The sequence below is a fragment of the Neofelis nebulosa genome, chromosome 15, assembly GCF_028018385.1.
Source record: "Neofelis nebulosa isolate mNeoNeb1 chromosome 15, mNeoNeb1.pri, whole genome shotgun sequence".
NCBI lineage: Eukaryota > Metazoa > Chordata > Mammalia > Carnivora > Felidae > Neofelis > Neofelis nebulosa.
The window spans coordinates 13,099,793-13,117,702 of NC_080796.1; the positions used below are offsets into that span (position 1 = coordinate 13,099,793).

The window sequence follows — 17,910 nt, forward strand, 5'->3', positions numbered from 1 at the left end:
GGATTGATTTGGAAACTGTTCTGTGCAAAAACAAAACAAAACAAAACAAAAAAAACCTTACTTTTTAACTACTAATTTTGTAATTTTACCGACACAATTACGGTTCAAAATGAAGAAATTAACTTTGCATGGTGTTTTAGAAAAAACAGAAGTTCAATAATCTTTTATTAAATGAATTTTATTTTTATTTACATGATCCCATTTGTCCCATTCAAGCAGCGCGCGGCACAAGAACAAAAGAGGCTGATTTATTAGACATACGCCAGGCTGAAGAATTTTCTCACAATTCTTGGTTAGGCTGTGATAAGAACACAAATTTATCTGAACAATGCTTTAGGGCGTACTTAGGGAAGATGCTAGAAAAAAAAGCTTTATTGCATCACACACATGGAACCAGATTCTGCCTCGCATGGGCTGTAGCCAGCATGAAGTTCACACTACATTAATTTGCACTTGTCGATATGCTGCTTTGCAAGGTTTTTGTAGGCATGTTCAAATGTGTACCCCATCTCCTCAACTAGAATATAAACTCCCTCAGGGCAGGACCTGGGTCTTCCAGCTAGCTCCCCCTCGGTGCCTCCTGCACCGGCCTGGGTAGGCCAAGCCCTCGCACGCGGCTGCTGCCTGAGTGAGGAGCAGGGAGAGGGACGCGCTAAGCCTCCAGCGCTGGAAGAGGGTGTGAAGAACACTGGAGAGCAGCTCTGTCATCACCAGGACCGAGTGATTACACGTGCTAACGGCATGCCCAAGTGGCCCCTCTCCCAGTCAGCTTTCAGAGGCAGAAGTGAGACTGCCGGTGGTAGTTGGAAAGTCTCTCAAGTCTAGCTCTCCAGAAGCTATCCATTATCTCAGTATACTCCCCCAAAGCCTTCCGACGAGATCACATGGCCTTACAGACACAAAGCAGAGAACAGAGCTGAGGAGGATTTCGCTTTAATCTGTAGGTGCTAAATGACAAGCAGAAAAGACAAATACCACTACTAGCCACTTGAACAGATCGGAGTGAAATATTCTGAGGATGCTCCCACAATCCAGTAGAAGACAGTGGACCTCGGAGGTCCATTTGCTGGGTTTTCAGCATATTGTTCTTATTGTTTGAAACTGGCAGTTTCAGGGAAGAAAGTTCCATTGCCTGTTGCTGCAATCTACTGCAATCATCTTACTCTCAGAAAGTTCTTATTTCAGGCTATTGTGATTTCCAGTTGCTGTGATTAAATAGCTTTCTTCTTATTCTTTCCATATTGAGGATCAAGGCGTTTAAACAGGTGTTAAGCTTCCTCTCTGAAAGAATCTGTCTAGCCCGTGAAGGTAGCGAAGATTTAGACTTCTCGAAATAAAAAGGTGTAATTCTTCAACTTTTCTTCATTGTCTTTATTTCTCTGCCCTTCAGTAGGACATCCTTTTAGGACTTTGAAGCCTTCTTCTCATCTTTACCCAAAGCCATACAGAACAGATGCACGTCTTGCAACAATTTAAATAAGTCAACTGTACTTCAGAAATAATTCCTCCATTGAAACAGTCCACGTATGACGTCAGTACTAAAGTGCTGAATCATACTGCTGTAGATAGGAGTTCAAATTCTTGTTTGGCCCGATTTTTCTAGCCAAAATTTTCTGATCTATTTCTTTTTTATATGTGCCCTACCCTAAAATATTTGTTTTCATTACCACACTCAAGTAATTTTGAACTTCAATGCCTCCTGCTCAGTTGTAGCTACAACTCCAAAGTTATAACTTATGCAATACTGGTGGGGGAAAAAAAAAAAAGTCTTATCTGAAAAAAACTGTACCAACCTAAAAGAAATTGTGCTGCAAAGCAACTTTTATATTTATACTCTCACCTAAGCCATTATTACACCATGTGCCACCACTAAGATGATGACACCATAAGCAGTCACACACTCATTTGGCAAAGGTCATGAGATGACGAAGAGGCCACGGAAGAGGCCACGTGCTGCACTGAGAAATACTCTAAAACCATTAAGTTATCATCGAAGATTGAGGACTCTTTGAACCCAAGCTCCACCGTTTAGTAAGGCAATGAGCACCTGAAGACATACAGTTCTATTTCTATACCCAGGGCCGGGGCTGGCCGACTTGGTCCATAAGGGCTCAGAGCGTAAATGTTTCAGTCTCCGTGGGCTCGAGTGTCTCCGCCACAACTCAACTCTGTGTAGCAGGAAAGCAGCCGTCGACAATAGAGAACGAATGGATGTGGCCGTGTTCTAACACAACTATTTGTCGAAACAGACAGTCGGTCGATTCGGCCCATGAGCCGTCGGTTACGGGTACGGGGCCCGCGGGCGTGTTACACACTCCTCCACGTCTGCGTGTGTCAGTGGGAGTGCACGTATGTGCAGCAGCACACCACACCTCTGCCTACCTCTTCCCACTGCCTTGGCACCATCACGGGCGTGTGATGGGTGCAGGCAGATGGGGCCCCGTGTTGAGAAGCCTGCCGTTTAGCGCTCTGTGGTCGACCTCTCAAACTTCTTCATGACTATATATTGGCACTTGTGTTTTGTCAGGAAAGTCTGAGGAGGCAGTGGCGCTGCTGCTCGGGTCCGCGGTCTTGTCCCTTCCCTGCCTCACAGCAGCCCCGAGACGGTCCTCAGACACCTGTTCCCCTGCAGTTCCCTCGTCTGGCCCGAGCTGTGTTGTGATCCTGCCCTGTGTCTCGGGTGGAATCAGGTCATGGGAGTGGTGTGGGGGTGGGGTCGTGTACTGCTGTCATGCTCTGCCTCTGACAGGAGCCCAGATGTGAACCTGGAGAAGATGGGGTTGAGGGTGTGTGCCCCTGACATCACAGGGCAGGACACAGAGGTGGCTACATCCCTGCCTCCGACAACACCCAGTGGCCTCAATATACAGCCTCTGCTTACCCTGATCCAGCTACCAGGTAGGTCTCCCCACTGCTCACCCCACCCCCCACCCCGGGGAGCCCTGTGCTGGAGATCATCCAAAGTTAAACAGCAAATAGAAAACACCATAACTGGGCGAGAGAGAGAGAGGGGGAGAGAGAGAGAGAGAGAGAGAGAGAGAGAGAGAGAGAGAAAGGGACAGGGGGAGAGAGAAAGGTTATAAAAGAAAGGAAAATTTTTATATTTTAATACCTTTAAAACATCACTTTTCCCCTGCATTTGAAATTACTGCATTTTCTGTTTATACTATGCCCTGATCAAACCTTTTAGCTCTGAAGAACCACCTTCAGAGATTCATCTACCAGAATGGAAGGTGACAAAGAAACTTTCACTTCTTCATCGGCCATAACCTTTGTAATGGGCTTCCAGTCACACTCCTGAATCTTAAATGTAAGACTGAATTAATTACAAAATTTGTCTTTCAGACTCTACAGGGCTCACTTCAGGATATGACTATTGGGGTTGCGACATGGTAGCCATTTTCCTTCAGACAGTTGGCTCTAGGATTAATTCATATTTCTTTAGAATGATGCTGACGCACCTTATAAATTCAGAGCACAATCAAAATATATGTGTGAAATTTAATGAGACAACAACAGATAAAGAAAGTTGAAATTTTGCTGAGATATCCCTTTATCTCCTGTGAAAGAAGATCAAACCATAACATTCTGACACACAAAAATGCTCCTGTCTGTCTGGTTCTAAAAAAACAGCCATAAAACAGACATTGTTAAGATGGTCAGAGGAGTGTGAATATGGGCTTGGCATTATCAGATATTAAAGAATTATTGTTGGTATTGTCATGTGTGATGACGACCTGGTGGTTATGAAAAAAAATATCCTTCATAGATGCACACTGAGGGGTTCATGAGTGAAATAACATCATGTCTGAGATCTGCCTCAAATACTTCAGCAAAAGGAGCAATGGGGGAAGAAGACAGAATTCGGGAGAGAAGAGGAAGAAACAGACGACAAAGGCGACAAAAAAGACGAAGGAGGAAGAGAGGAAAAAAACCCACGAGATCGATGGAAAAGAATTGGCAAAATGGTAAGCCTAGGTGATGGAGATGTGGGAGTTCATATTAACATTCTCTTTGTATGTTTTTAAATTCCAGTAATGGAGTGTGTGTGTGTGTGTGTACCTGTTGCTTACAAAAAATTTGTAATAAAAATCAGGGTACAGATTTTTCATTCTCCTCCAAACCAAATGTCTTTTTTTTTTTTTTTTTTTTTTTTTTTTTTTTTTTTTTTAGTTCAAGAAGCGTCCTCTCGGGCTGGCAGGGCCGCTCTATGCTGATGTGATACAAAGGAGTTGATGGGAAGGATAATCCGCCCATGGGTTCCTGACACAATATAAAGAAGAAAAGGAGAAAGTGGGAGGAAGAGATCGCTATTGTTAGTCCCCTAACCCTTCCTTCTAATTATGCCAGAGTCAAGGCTCGGGTCACAAAGAAAATGATTTTGGTGCTCAACCATTTGCCCTATTTTGTAGACATCAAAAAAGCTCTTGTTCTTACCACATTCCAATCTCACAGTTTCCCACCTACTTTAAAAATGTATCAAGAGTCCAGATTAACAAAAATATGAATAAAATGACTATATTACAAGGAACACTTTGTTTGTGAAGCTAGAGATGGCCTTGTCATGCTCAATTGTGTGATGTGTAACACTCTAAAAGTTAAATACACTTTATATTATTATAAGTATTTCAGATAAATGCTCGACATGCCCAGCTTTTAAAAGTTGAATGTAAATTTCTCTCTTGAGTGCAGATGGTGGGCAAGCAAAGGAGCTCTTTGGTCTTGCGGACAGAAGGTCAGGTCATGGCTGAAAGACCAAAGAACAATTGCTGCTTTGCTCGTCCAGATCATCCTCGGAATGAGACACCACTCCTTTCTTTTCAGAAACTGTCTGTTTGATACAAAATAGTTACAAAGAGTACCTATAAGATTTCCTCACATTCTGTCCAAGAGAAAATGGTAACGAGCACATCACATCACAAGCATCTTGTAACCGTTCCAAGGTTTTATTCCTAACCCTCTGACCTCCTGAGAAGGCACATCTTTATCTAAAAACACTGGAAATCATTATGAAAACTGCTAATGTTTCACTATGTAGCAGGAAATGGTTTACAAATGGAAACGGCTCCTTTTAAAATCGTGCAACCTTAGCCTCCACATCATTGCTGGTTAATTGCCAAGAGCTATAAGCTCTGAAAGACAAATACTACAAACACTTCTACACGTTATTCATTTACAAGTGATATGCTAATCTTATTATTCCTATAGTGTTTTTTCTCTCTGGAACATTATCCTGTAATTTTAAATAACTCAGACACTCTTCCTATTTGTTTTTCCAGTTAGTCCAAGATGTTATATTGGGCAGATGATATAAAATACTATTACAAAAGTATATAATAATGCTAGTGAGCAAACCAAGATGATACCCTTAAAAAAAAAAAAAGTCAAAATACATCAGGAAAGGAAAGGAAAGGAAAGGAAAGGAAAGGAAAGGAAAGGAAAGGAAAGGAAAGGAAAGGAAAGTTAAGTTCCGTTTGGTGTGGTAGTCTTAGTCCTTCAGTCGAGGACAGAGAGGATTTTCAATTCTACTATCAGGCACGCCCCCAACTGGATGTCATGAAATAGTTTCATTATCCCTACATGTTAGTAATGAAAATTCTGAAAATTAAAGTCTGAATATAGCGGCACAAAAGCAGAATCTGATTTTGGTTGTTCAGATGTTAACTTAATGCCAGAGATTTCAGCTATGCCTTGAAAAACTTTTTGTACTAAATTTCATTAACACTTTCATTTTTAATACTTTTCCCAACTGTCTCTGTGTCATCTGCATAGAAAGTTGATGGGGTTGAAAGGGAAAATATGCTGGAAAGTATAATACAATGCTTTGAACTAGAAATATGTTTTGAAAAAATTTACCAAGAGCTACCTACTTTTAAATTGTGGTGTTTTTTTTAAAAAAAATATTGACACTGAGAACTCATTTTAATGGAATAGATTTATCAATCTGCTTTTGCTGAATATAAAGAATGAGAGCCTCCAATGTTCTGTACTGTAACATAAAAATAGAAAATCCAAAGTGAGTCTATTAGAATTGCCTCTCTAAAAACTTTATCCTTGTCGACAATTAAAATTGGAGTATCTACACGATCTCAACAAAGATATAACATAAAACATCTGTTCAGCTGAGACTGAAGTAAGCAGCATTTTCCCCTAACATTTCTAATTTCCCTGTATTTAGGCAAACGTATTCATGGTTATCTTAGTTAAAACTGGTTTCACTCTGCCAACAATCAATTTGATTGACATATTTACATATCAACTCATCTCATCTTACAAATTTTAAACTTTTTCACTTAAAATTGGATTCAAGTTGGCATCTTTCAAGAACTTTATGTACGTATATTTTAGGTTCAAACTGTGCATTAGAACATTTTTTTTTTTTTTTTACTTTTGTAAGTAATAGATACACATATCCAAATGTATTATTTATGACCTGTCAGATTGGGATTTTATATGCATGCGGCTGTATTCTCACCATTTCATGTGAAAGGTGATAATTTTAGGCAACTAGAAATGAAATTCTTTTAATAGAATAAACTGGATTGTTCCTTTAGTTAGAAGCAATATAATAGAAATAAATAACTTACGTCTTTAATTAGGTCTTTAATTGCTGCAGTTACCCTTGTCATCTCTTACCTGATCTTTCATTTCAAGATCCCTTTTAGTTTTTGCTCTGTACTCTCTGTGCTCCTTCTCTGCCTCATCCTTCTCCATTTTGGTTTTATTCAACTGATAGCGCATTTCCCCACACACCTGTTAGATTGTAAAAACTACATCAATAGCTGCTGGAATCTACCAGGCAATGCCTGCAATTAGATCTTTTGGTGCCCCCTAGAGGTCATATAAATAAAATACAATAGAACTCTTCTAAGAATGGCATTTTCTGTTTAGAATATTCAATGTAATCTGTTAAGATGCGAAGGCAGTATCAGGTACTACTGAGTTTAACAACTTCAGATTACAGATAAAGAAATGTATTGACAAATTTAAGTAATGTGCCCAAGATTTTTTTGTGGGAAAAATCGTTTCAATTGCACGCTATTATCCAAAATGCATTATCACCTCAATCTTAACTAGGTGAAATCATTAACTAAAATATTAAGCTATATCAATACTCATTCAAATTATTACAGTTAAACAGACATTCTATAAAACAAAGGTTTCCCTTAAAGATTTGATCAGTTAGGCTTTTATTTAAGAAATTTATAAAGGAATTTTTCTCTCTGCTAATAGGCTATATGATCGGTATTTAGGTGTGCAGTGGTCCTTAGTATTCACTACAATCTCTCAGATAATGTCAATCTTGTGCACAGTGCTATGCACTTAAATTAAGAAACACTGTCTCGTAAGAGTCATAGACTGGAACCATGCACACTCTGCATTTATAACTGTAGCATTCAACATAAACGGAAAACATACATTTAAGTGAAATGATTTTAACATGTCATTAAATAATGGACACACACAGCATCCTGAAAGTGTTGTGTATCATCCCTTACACAATTTTTTTGTATAAATTTTTTTTTATACAAGGGCTCTACACACAGGTAAATATATTTGGTAAATGCAATTCAGCAGATAAATCTAAAGAAATTCTGAGCCTTTGAGATAACTGAGAACCTGAAGAGATTAACACACACGTCTGTTAATTCAGTCTCTGATTTACAAATACAAGTTTTTAAAAATTATGTATCATCCAATGGTTATAGGTGCTTGAAACCTTTCAATTTTGGTATTTATCCAAAAATACAATCAGAACTTTAGAAATTAGTTTTATCATTACTGAGGTATTAGAATCTTATAAAACCTCCATCTATCTCCTACGCTCAAACAAACAAACAAAAAAACACTTTTAAAAATAAACCAATCTGACAGAGGAAAAAGTCAGTAAGTTTCTCCCCAGTGGCCCTCAAAATACTAGGAAAAGAATACAATTACTGAAAATTCTACTTGAAGTTCAAATTCAAATGCCTTGAATGTGTCAGAGGTGACCCCTCCCATTTCAAAAACACTAGTAATTTATAAAAACTTACTAATTTTAAAGCTAAATAAAGTTTAAAATGAAGAATGACCGAAAAAAATTAGAGGGGCCCTAATTCCCTTTCTTTCTTGGTTCTTCACTATTCCAACCTATTCGATGTATATACATGAATGAAATGAAAAAAAAAAACAAATTGATGCCAGGAAATAATAATTACACAGCCATGGTGTTTCAAACCTAATACCAACATATAATTATTGTGTAATAATAAATGCCTAGGCATTAAGTTTTATTTAAAATTATTTTATCCCTTAATTTTATTTTTAAAGTTCCCTTGCCTTACTGCTTCCACGTTAGCATCTGCTAAGTTTATCCATGACACTTGAATTTCATCTAAAATAAACTGACGAATTAAACTGAAGTAGAATGATTTCATCTCAGGGTTGGAGCCACCTCAAGGCACCCTTCTGATGCTGGAGTGTTTTTTTGGACAGTTCTAAAGATAGAAGAGGCATCTCGACTGTACATGTTTCAAAAGAAAGTTCTCTCCCTACAATGGACTGAACACTCACCACAGCTTTCTCCCTAAATCTGGATTAACCACTGTCACCCCTCTATCCCAACTCCCTTACATTTACCCTTAGCCTCCACACAAACACGCTGATGATATTGGCAAATATGATAGCTTTAAACCTCTATATTGGCTAACTTGAATTTTAGAAAGCAAATGGTGAATTAAAGAAATTCAAGGGAAAAAAAGAAAAAAATGGGCTTTGTTTCTTCTCTATATTAAAGGCAATTGCAATTACTAAATTATAAAGCAACATTGGCATTACAAATGTGTCAACATTTAGGAAAATATGTTGATAGCTAAAATGCGATATGAAAAGGGTATACATTGCAAACAAAATTATCCGTGTACATTCTGGTAAAAAATATATCCATTTAATTTATTACATCATGCGTGCTCACACGTAGTTTCTTAGTTTTAAGGCAACTGCTTACTGATATCTACATGGACTTCTCGTGTTTCATAAATATGTACCTTACAGTGGGCCAGTTGAGACTATTAAACATTTTAGTTCTTGGTTCACAAGTTTGTGATGCCCAAAGTGCAGACACTGTGATGTTTTGAAGTATAAATTTAAGGGCCAATAAAATAAGACACTTAGTGTGAGAACCTTGATATTAAGGACCAGGTATGAAAAGGAATGGGAAGTAGAAAATTTTTTATTTTAAGCACACTCTTGGTGTTGTATATATATATATGTCTTTTACTATTTTTGTGGGGAGCAAACCAATGCTATCTCTGGCAAACATTTTTCCTAACTGTCTAATTTAGAGATGCTGGGATTATCACACTTTCAATGACTAAAGTAGTGAAACTTGCTTAATGACAAGTCTGTCTCAGCCACTTTGAGTTCTTCAAGGACATTATTTGTGTCTAATTCATCTTTGTATTTTCAGCACTCATCAAAGGGCCTGCCAGTAATAAGTAAATGTTTGCTTAATGACCATTAGGTGGACCTTTTCTGTCTTAAATAACAAAACCTTTCTATTCCGTGCTTCTTTCTGAGTTTTGTGCATTAGAAAAAATTATAAACTAGAATCTCCCTTTGTACCTTTGTGACATCCATTTCCTTGGAAGCAAGCTGGTTTTGAATTTCCTCTAGTTGATTAATAGCTGAAATCTTCTCTCTTGTAACCTTTTCAACCTGGACCTCCAGTTGGGCAATATTTTGAGACAGGGACAATATCTATAGGAGGAAATGAAAGTCCTAAATGATAATGGCATTTGACAAAATAAATATTGAGAACACTGATGACCCAGCCATAAGAAAGAATGAGATCTTGCCACGTGCAACAACGTGAATCGACCTAGAGACGGTAAGTCAGAGAAAGACAAATACCGTATGATCTCACTCGTAGAACTTAAGAAACAAAAGAAAGGGAAAAAAGAGACAAAAAAACCACAGACTCCTTAATACAGAGAACAAACAGGTGGTTACCAGAGAGGAGGTAGATGGGGGGGGGAGGGGTGATGGGTGAAACAGGTGAAGGGGATTAAGAGTGCACTTCTCTTGATGAGCACAGAGCAACGTATAGAACTGCTGAATCATTGTATGGTGCACCTCAGACTAATAAGACACTATGTAAAAAAAAAAATCTTGAATTAATAGTCTTCACGTGGCCACTGGGTTCACTCTTAGATCATTTCTCTGTGGATCGGGTAGGTCCATTTTTCCACCTCCTCCACTCACCCGTCCCCCATGACTCAAATATGTACTTCCTTCCCATTTATTCCTGGGTCTCTACCCTCGTTTGGGGAAATACATAACAAGATGATAAAGTCAAAGTTTGGGTTGAGACTTTAAGGTGAAAAGTTGTGGAAGAGGCTGATACAAATAAATTTCAGGGGCGATGTCAAGCAATCAGAGAAGTCTTGAACTCTTCTCTCACATGGAAGGATAAAAGGACTGGTCGGGAGAGCTGGAGAGGCAGATCTCTTTAGAGAGAGCAACGGAGATTCAATGGATCCTACTCTCCTTCCCCCCAACACCAACAGAGGAGGCTCTATGCACTTCACTTTGCTACACAAAACCACCAGCGCTCCTGTTATTTCCCCTCTCAGCCATTATCCCCTCTCCTCCAGGAAGTTTCTTTGACCCCTTGTTCCCAGCACAGAATAGGAGCCCTTGATGCACTCAGGGTTGCTATTCAGCTATTGTGTCCTGGGGTGGCCATGTCTGCTGTTTGCAGCTGACATCCACTCTCACGGATTTGCTGCTCATGCAGTCCTGTGGTTTCATATCTCGACTCTCACTCTGGTGTATGGCTCCCACAACAGCTTCTATATATCTCCATCACACTGCAAGGTCTGCACGCTTCCAACGACGTACTTATCTCACTCTGTTTAGTTGCCTGTTTCCACGTTAGACTGCAAGTTGCTCAAGGGCGTATTCCTCACCAAATGTTTGCGGAATGGATCACTGGAATGAACAGCTCTTCTGAGGAGCACTCCACTCTACGGATCTCAGGTTCTTAGTTTTTCTTCTCAGGGTGAGAAATGCTTTCTAGGTCTTAGATTCAACCCATTTTACAGGTTTTTTTTGTTTGTGGTTACATTTTACTCTGCTCCAGTAAGTCAAAATTTCCTAGACTCTTAATTTCTTATTTGTATTAGCAGCTTTGACGTGAAGAAGAAACGCTACCTTCCTCAAGAGTGAAACACGCAGAGGGGCGCCTGGGTGGCTCAGTCGGTTAAGCGTCCGACATCAGCTCAGGTCACGATCTCGCGGTCCACGAGTTCGAGCCCCGCATCGGGCTCTGGGCTGATGGCTCAGAGCCTGGAGCCTGCTTCCGATTCTGTGTCTCCCTCTCTCTCTGCCCCTCCCCCGTTCATGCTCTGTCTCTCTCTGTCCCAAAAATAAATAAATGTTAAAAAAAAAAAATTAAAAAAAAAAAAAAAAAAAAGAGTGAAACACGCAGAGATATCTATCAGTTTTTAATCTGGTAAACAAGAACTCATAACAAAATTGAAATAACATTTTAAATCTACCGTTGCACACTGACATGGGTGTGAACTCAGTTTTCACAACTGAAATCAATAACTCGGATTTTGTGACACAGATCAAGATTGCCTTTGAATTACATAACGAACTAAAGTTGACACATATGAAATAATCAGCCCTGGTAGCTACTTTCTAATTAAATGGTAGATACATTCATTAACTTTTCTGGCGATTGTGGGGAATTGTGTATTTGACTTATGGTTTGTTTACATGTCCTTCTTATGGTTGAAAGATTGGCTAAAAGTCCAATTTGCACATAAAGCTACTTTTACTAATACCCAGCTACAAATGATTCTAATTCACATTATAATCTGAACTTGAAATTGAAATTCAAAAGAAGTTAAATGCAGCAAATAACAAGATTAATTTATATCCTTAATTTGAAAATTCAGGTTCATGAGTATCCATATTATGAATGTAATTCTAGCTTCTCTGGAACCATACCACAGCAGCAAACTTTAATTACCAGCTACTAAAAATCATATTTGTGTGAAGATGTATCTTATTGTAAACATATTAACATTGGTGGTTTTTGCAGTAAATATGCAGACATTTACCTGCTAACTGTAAATTGAGTCAGTTTCTATAATAAGCGTGTAACAAATCACATTCCTTCCATCTGACTCCCTCCCTCTGCCACCCATCACTTCTTCCCTCTGCCCACTACCTGTCTGCTCCCTCCTGTCACCCACTTCCTGAGGCCTCCGCTCCTGTTGTCACACCTCCTTTTTCCCCACGCCCACCATCTGGAAGTCAACATTACACCGCAGGAGCGTCTCCATCCACATCTGTTGTGGAGACACAAGTAACACGGACAGCTGCAACACTGCTGGATGTCCGGGGCGTTGACATCAGGCAAGTCCTTTAAACTTTGACAGGGGCAAGCAAGAGACAAGGACACCCAGGCTGGGACAGCTTGATGGAAATCTCTATACAAAGGTGGTCCCTAGTGTACTGAACACGGTAGAAAGTGGTACTCACTATACAACGGGTGCAAGAGTTAAGAATTCTAGTGATGGACTATTATCAAGGGAACCAACTGAAAAAAATGGGTAGACCATAGGGGGCGCTCAATAAATATGATCAATGGCCCACTGAACTAACAAACATAGGGGCTCAGTGCAGCCAAGGACCATAACAGAAGACAGCAAACAAACTCACAGCAAGTCCTGCTCATGGGGGAATGATTCGAAATCTGTCTAGGTAGAAGACATCTGCTCTCCGAGAGCTTCCCACACACACGAAATTTAATGAGAATGAGTAAGAAGAAAGAAAAGAAAAAAAGAACAAAAAGAGAGAAGGAAAGCCTAAAAGTCTTACAAGCGTTCCTTACTGCTAGGAAATGGGGGGCGGCGAGAGGGGGCTCTTTAGCACAAACTACAGAGCTCTCCCAGCGTTAGGATGAACTGTTCTGTCTCTCTCTCGGATACACTTCCTCTGCTAGGCAGTGGGATACACGTTCTCTCTTTTAATCCCCTTGGAGAAGGAATTATATGGGATTAATTTTTCAGTTGAAAAAAACCCAGGAGATTCTGAAAATTCAGAAATTTGCCTACGTGCATTCAAGCTAATGAATAAAAAGGAGAGCCAGGCTTTATATTCAAATCTGCCTGCTTTGCTAATACGCAGGTGCAAGAACTCCATCCTCTCAGCCTACTCCTCCTTCTGTGCAGTAAGAATGATACTAGCCTCAAGCTGAAAGCCATTAAATGTCCGCTCTAAGCGAGGTACATCAGGTACTTCCGAGACATTCTTATTTAAGCCCATCAGTTCCTTGAGTAGATCAACTCCATTATTTACTCCTCTGAAATCTGGCGAGGTTAAAAGAATTGTTCAAGGTCACACAAAGGTCAGACTGGATTCAACTCTGAATCCTTTGACTCCAAAGCCACTTTCTGCCATTTCCTGGTGACAGCACTTGCCAGAATGTGAGAAGCACTTTCAGCTCTTCATTCAGACACTTTACTTAGGGCAGGACCTCAAGATGAAATGCCAGCCAAGGCTCACTGAGGGCAAGACACATGACTGGGTCTCAGCCATACATTGTACTTTTGTTGCCACTTTTGCTCCTGGAATAATTATTAGTGTTAAGAAAGAGGCTGTGTTATACAAGAGCACCTGGAATGCTGCCTGGCACTCTTGGCCTTCCTTTGTCCTTCCTTATCAGGAATTCTCACCACCATATTTTTTTCAAGTGGAACCGCTCAGCAGGGCTAAAGGTTTCCACTGAACAGCCCCCAAATTAAGAGTCTCCCAGGCGTGAATAATAGCTGGTCTTTGCTATTGGTCCTGTTCTTTGTCACACGCACAACACTCACTTCACAAAGTCCCCTCCCTCCACGCCTTATCCTTGTTGGTTCCAGCCAGCATCCCTTCCCTCATGCTCTGTATTTCCGAATCCTACTTACAGGTGCATATGCCACCTTCCTCCCCAGATCTTCCATGAGCTCAGGCAGACACAGACCGTTCTGATCCTCTGAATTCACAACCTCTTAGTCACATGTTTCCAATGGCACAGGGCCTCTCTTCTTCCCCTGTGTTACATTCATTCATTCAACAAATACACATGGAGCACATTTTATGTGAGTGGGATGTGCCAAGCAATGACGATGTTAAGCGACCACACATTCAGGGGACTCGTGGTAAACTGGGGGAGACAAACAATTCAACAAGAATTTGCAATTAACGGAGTCACAGGAGACCATAGGAGAGACTCCGAATTCATCTCTGAAAGTAGGTGGTCTCAAGAAGAACTCTGAAGGATCAGTTAGGAAGGACACAGAGCAGAAGATTCCTCTAAGCAAGGGGCAAAGCACATGGAAACTCCTGAAAGAAAAATAGTAGAGCAGGATGGTGGTGATGCAAGGAAAAAGGTGAAGGGAGATGAGACTGGGAAACCAAAGACAGCCAGAGAAATGCAGAATCTGTGTGCAATGCTAAAGGATCCAAAATCTTATCCAAGGAGAGGCAGGGAGACAGGAAAGGATGTCAAAGCAAGAGACTGACATATTGCCTGGTTCGTTTTAGAAAGACCATCCTGGCTGTGGCTTAGGGGTGACACGGGAAGCAAGGAGAGTGCTCGGGGCTGTAGAAGTCATCCAGGGGTGACGATATGCATGGCAGGGAGACAGGGCAATGGGAAACTCCTAGGTGTCTGAATCTCTAGAATTTGGTGACTTCATGATGAGTAGGGTAAGGGAGAGGATGGAGACAAAAATGCCAGCGAGATTGCAGAGTTGGGCAATCTCCCGTAGGAGAGAGGCCTGGCAAGAGAAGCTGGTTTAGGAGATCACTAGAGAGCTGAGGATCTAGGAATCGATGTCACATACATGAAACCGGGAGCCACTCTAATGCCAAAGACATCAGAATATAATGCTCTCTGCTAAACTCTAGAACTTTCCATCAAGTTGCTTTCTGGATGCGTTTCCTTCATTGTCTCAAAGACACTTTAAACTCTGAGCAAACTGAAAGGCACACATTATCATCCTCCCAAATCAAGAAATCCAAAGAAATCAAGGAAAGAGAACCTTCCATTTATTTATTTTCTAAAAGTAAGCTTCATGCCCAGCACAGAGACCAACTTGGGGCTTGAACTCACCACTCTGAGATCAAGACCTGAGCTGAGATCAGCAGTCAGAGGCTTAACCAACTGGGCCACCCAGGTGCCCTGGAAAGAGAATCTTTTAAAGAGAATAAGAACTGGGGCACCTGGGTGGCTCAGTCGGTTGGGCGTCCAACTTCAGCTCAGGTCATGATGTCATAGTTCGTGAGGTCGAGCCCTGCATCAGGCTCTGTGCTGATGGCTCGGAGCCTGGAGCCTGCTTCAGTTTCTGTGTCTCCCTCTCTCTCTGCCCTTCCCCTTCTTGTGGTCTCTCTCTCTCTCTCAAAAATAAACAAACACTGAAAAAAAATTTTTAAATAAAAAAAATAAAGAGAATAAGAACTAACAAATATTCCCTAAAATTAGCACAAGGAGGACATAGCAATGGTAATTCCACTGGCTGTGGGCACAGAAGCTGAAATGCAGCAGAAGCTGAAGAGGTAATCAGAGCAGAGAGCATAAAGACAGCATGTACAGACAGACCTCTCAAGAAACTGGACCATAAAGGGCAAGAGTAAGGAGGCACATGGAATTACTGAGGTGGTTTCCAACCTGGGATACACACTGGAGTCACCTGGATCCAGTCTCCTGAATCCTACCCACGGTTATTTTCACATATTGGTTTGGGACGCAGACTGGACCATGAGATTTTGGAACTTCTGTGGCTCCAAGATTGAGAACCATTGGATTAGAAGAAAGATTGTTTCTTTCAATGGGTGAGAGAAACTCGAGGGGACTTTCCTGAGAAGGAGGAAGCTCCCTGAGGTAGAGGGAGAGAAAGGGACCGAGAGCAAGGGGAAAGAATGAGCGCAAGGCCTCTCCCATTCTGACAACGTTGTGTTGGGATGCTGGTGAAATTGTACTTTAAGGCACAGGTGAGGGGAAGATAAATATTGAAGTGGTTACCACTCACTGGCTTCAGTTTTCTTTGTTAGGTAAGTAAGACTCTGCTGAGAATGAGGGGAGTGAGGTATAGTAGAGAATTTGAGGAGAATAAAAGTGATTTACAAGAGTCTTTGGGGGTGCCTAGGTGGCTCAGTCAGTTGAGCGTTCGACTTCGGTTCAGGTCATGATCTCGCGATCTGGGAGTTTGAGCCCCGTGTCGGGCTCTGTGCTGACACCTCGGAACCCGCAGCCTGCTTCAGATTCTGTGCCTCCCTCTCTCTCTCTCTCTGCCCCTGGCCCCCCCTCAAAAATAAACAAAAAAAAAATAGTCTTTGAAAATGGGCCCAAGATACCATCATTTCCACCGGGACTATGATAATTACCTCCCACCTGATCTCCAGGCATTTATTCCAAGTCTTCTTCCAATTTACTGACAGATGGAAGTTCTCAAATAGAAATGGCAGCATGACGCTGCCCAATTTCAAGGTGTTCAATGGTTTTCCACTTGGTTTGGGATAAAACTTAAAATCTTTCACATGGATTTTAAGGTCATTCCTGCTTTGGTCCCTGCATACTGCTCCAAACTCATCTCCCACTACTGTCCCCACGCCCTATGCCCCAGTCACCTGGGCCTTCTCTAAATTCCTAAAAAGTATATGCTTGCTAGCTTCAGAGTCTGGGGGGGTGCTGTTTCCCTGGGTCTGAAACTCTTCCCCTCAACTCTTCACCTGACTACTACTCATCGCTGTCGAGTCTCATTTTGAAAATCTCTTTCTTAGGAAAGTCTTCCATGGCTGCCTAGACTAGGTCAGATTTTCTCACGGTACCCTACACTGTACTTTTTTGCCTTTATCACAGTGGTAATTAAAAACTCATTTATGGGGGCGCCTGGGTGGCGCAGTCGGTTAAGCGTCCGACTTCAGCCAGGTCACGATCTCGCGGTCCGTGAGTTCGAGCCCCGCGTCAGGCTCTGGGCTGATGGCTCAGAGCCTGGAGCCTGTTTCCGATTCTGTGTCTCCCTCTCTCTCTGCCCCTCCCCCGTTCATGCTCTGTCTCTCTCTGTCCCAAAAATAAATAAAAAACTTTAAAAAAAAAAAAAAAAAAAAAACTCATTTATGGAAGTGTGTGTTTAGTGTCTTCCTCTTCCCTCCTCTGTAAGCAGCACTGCACTGGTCCTGGGACACCCACACCCCCAAGCCCTCCAGTTACTATCTGTTGCCCCATGCTGAGTGAATGGGAGAGAGGAGTGCATGGCAGGACTGCTGGAAAGCAGCAAGAGAACCGTGGACACTCAGGCCATGATACACCTTGGTGCCATCCGCAAGGCTCAGATCACCAATTCTGGCCAGAGAAGGTAAAGTTTGATTGACACATAGTGGGCTTTCCACAGGCACACTTTTGCTTTTTTAAAGGATAAGACAAGGGATTTTACAGTAAATGCCTCAGGCACCCGTAAGACTTCAAATTCACTGGACAGAGTTGGTGATTTTTCTCTTTACGCATCCTCAGGATTACATTGCCTTGCACATAGCAGATACTCAGGAGAGACACGTGCTGAATAAGGTCATTATCACACACTAGAATGTTATAGCACAGCATTCAGGGTACAAGCTGCGAGTCGCTGTAAACACAACAACAACATGTAACTACTGTTTTGGTCATTTCATGGACCACATCTTGCTCAATTTTACTCTGTTAGAGCAACTTGAAAGCTAGGTTTCACTTATCTCTGTATTACAGTTCCTTTTTTTTTTTTTTTTTTAAGTTTATTTATGTATTTTGAGAGAGAGAGTGAGTGAACAGGAGAGGGGCAGAAAAGAGGGAGAGAGAGGATACCAGGCAGGCTCCGCGTTGTCAGTGCAGAGCCGGAC

The 17,910-nt window shown here is 41.2% G+C and overlaps 1 protein-coding gene across 12 annotated transcripts in view; it reads right to left on the reverse strand.

The window, feature by feature from the left end:
- SDCCAG8 (SHH signaling and ciliogenesis regulator SDCCAG8) overlaps positions 1–17,910 on the reverse strand; it is a 248,601-nt gene that overhangs the window by 155,575 nt on the left and 75,116 nt on the right. For all 12 annotated transcript variants that reach the window (XR_009254275.1, XR_009254277.1, XM_058701165.1 and 9 more), the window contains 2 exons: positions 9,604–9,738; positions 6,637–6,753 (listed from right to left, as the gene is read on the reverse strand). Coding sequence is in view for 10 of the 12 variants with exons in the window: in XM_058701165.1 (XP_058557148.1) it covers positions 6,637–6,753; positions 9,604–9,738 (252 nt within the window). In the remaining 2 variants the exon portion in view is untranslated. The remainder of the gene's footprint in view (positions 1–6,636; positions 6,754–9,603; positions 9,739–17,910) is intronic.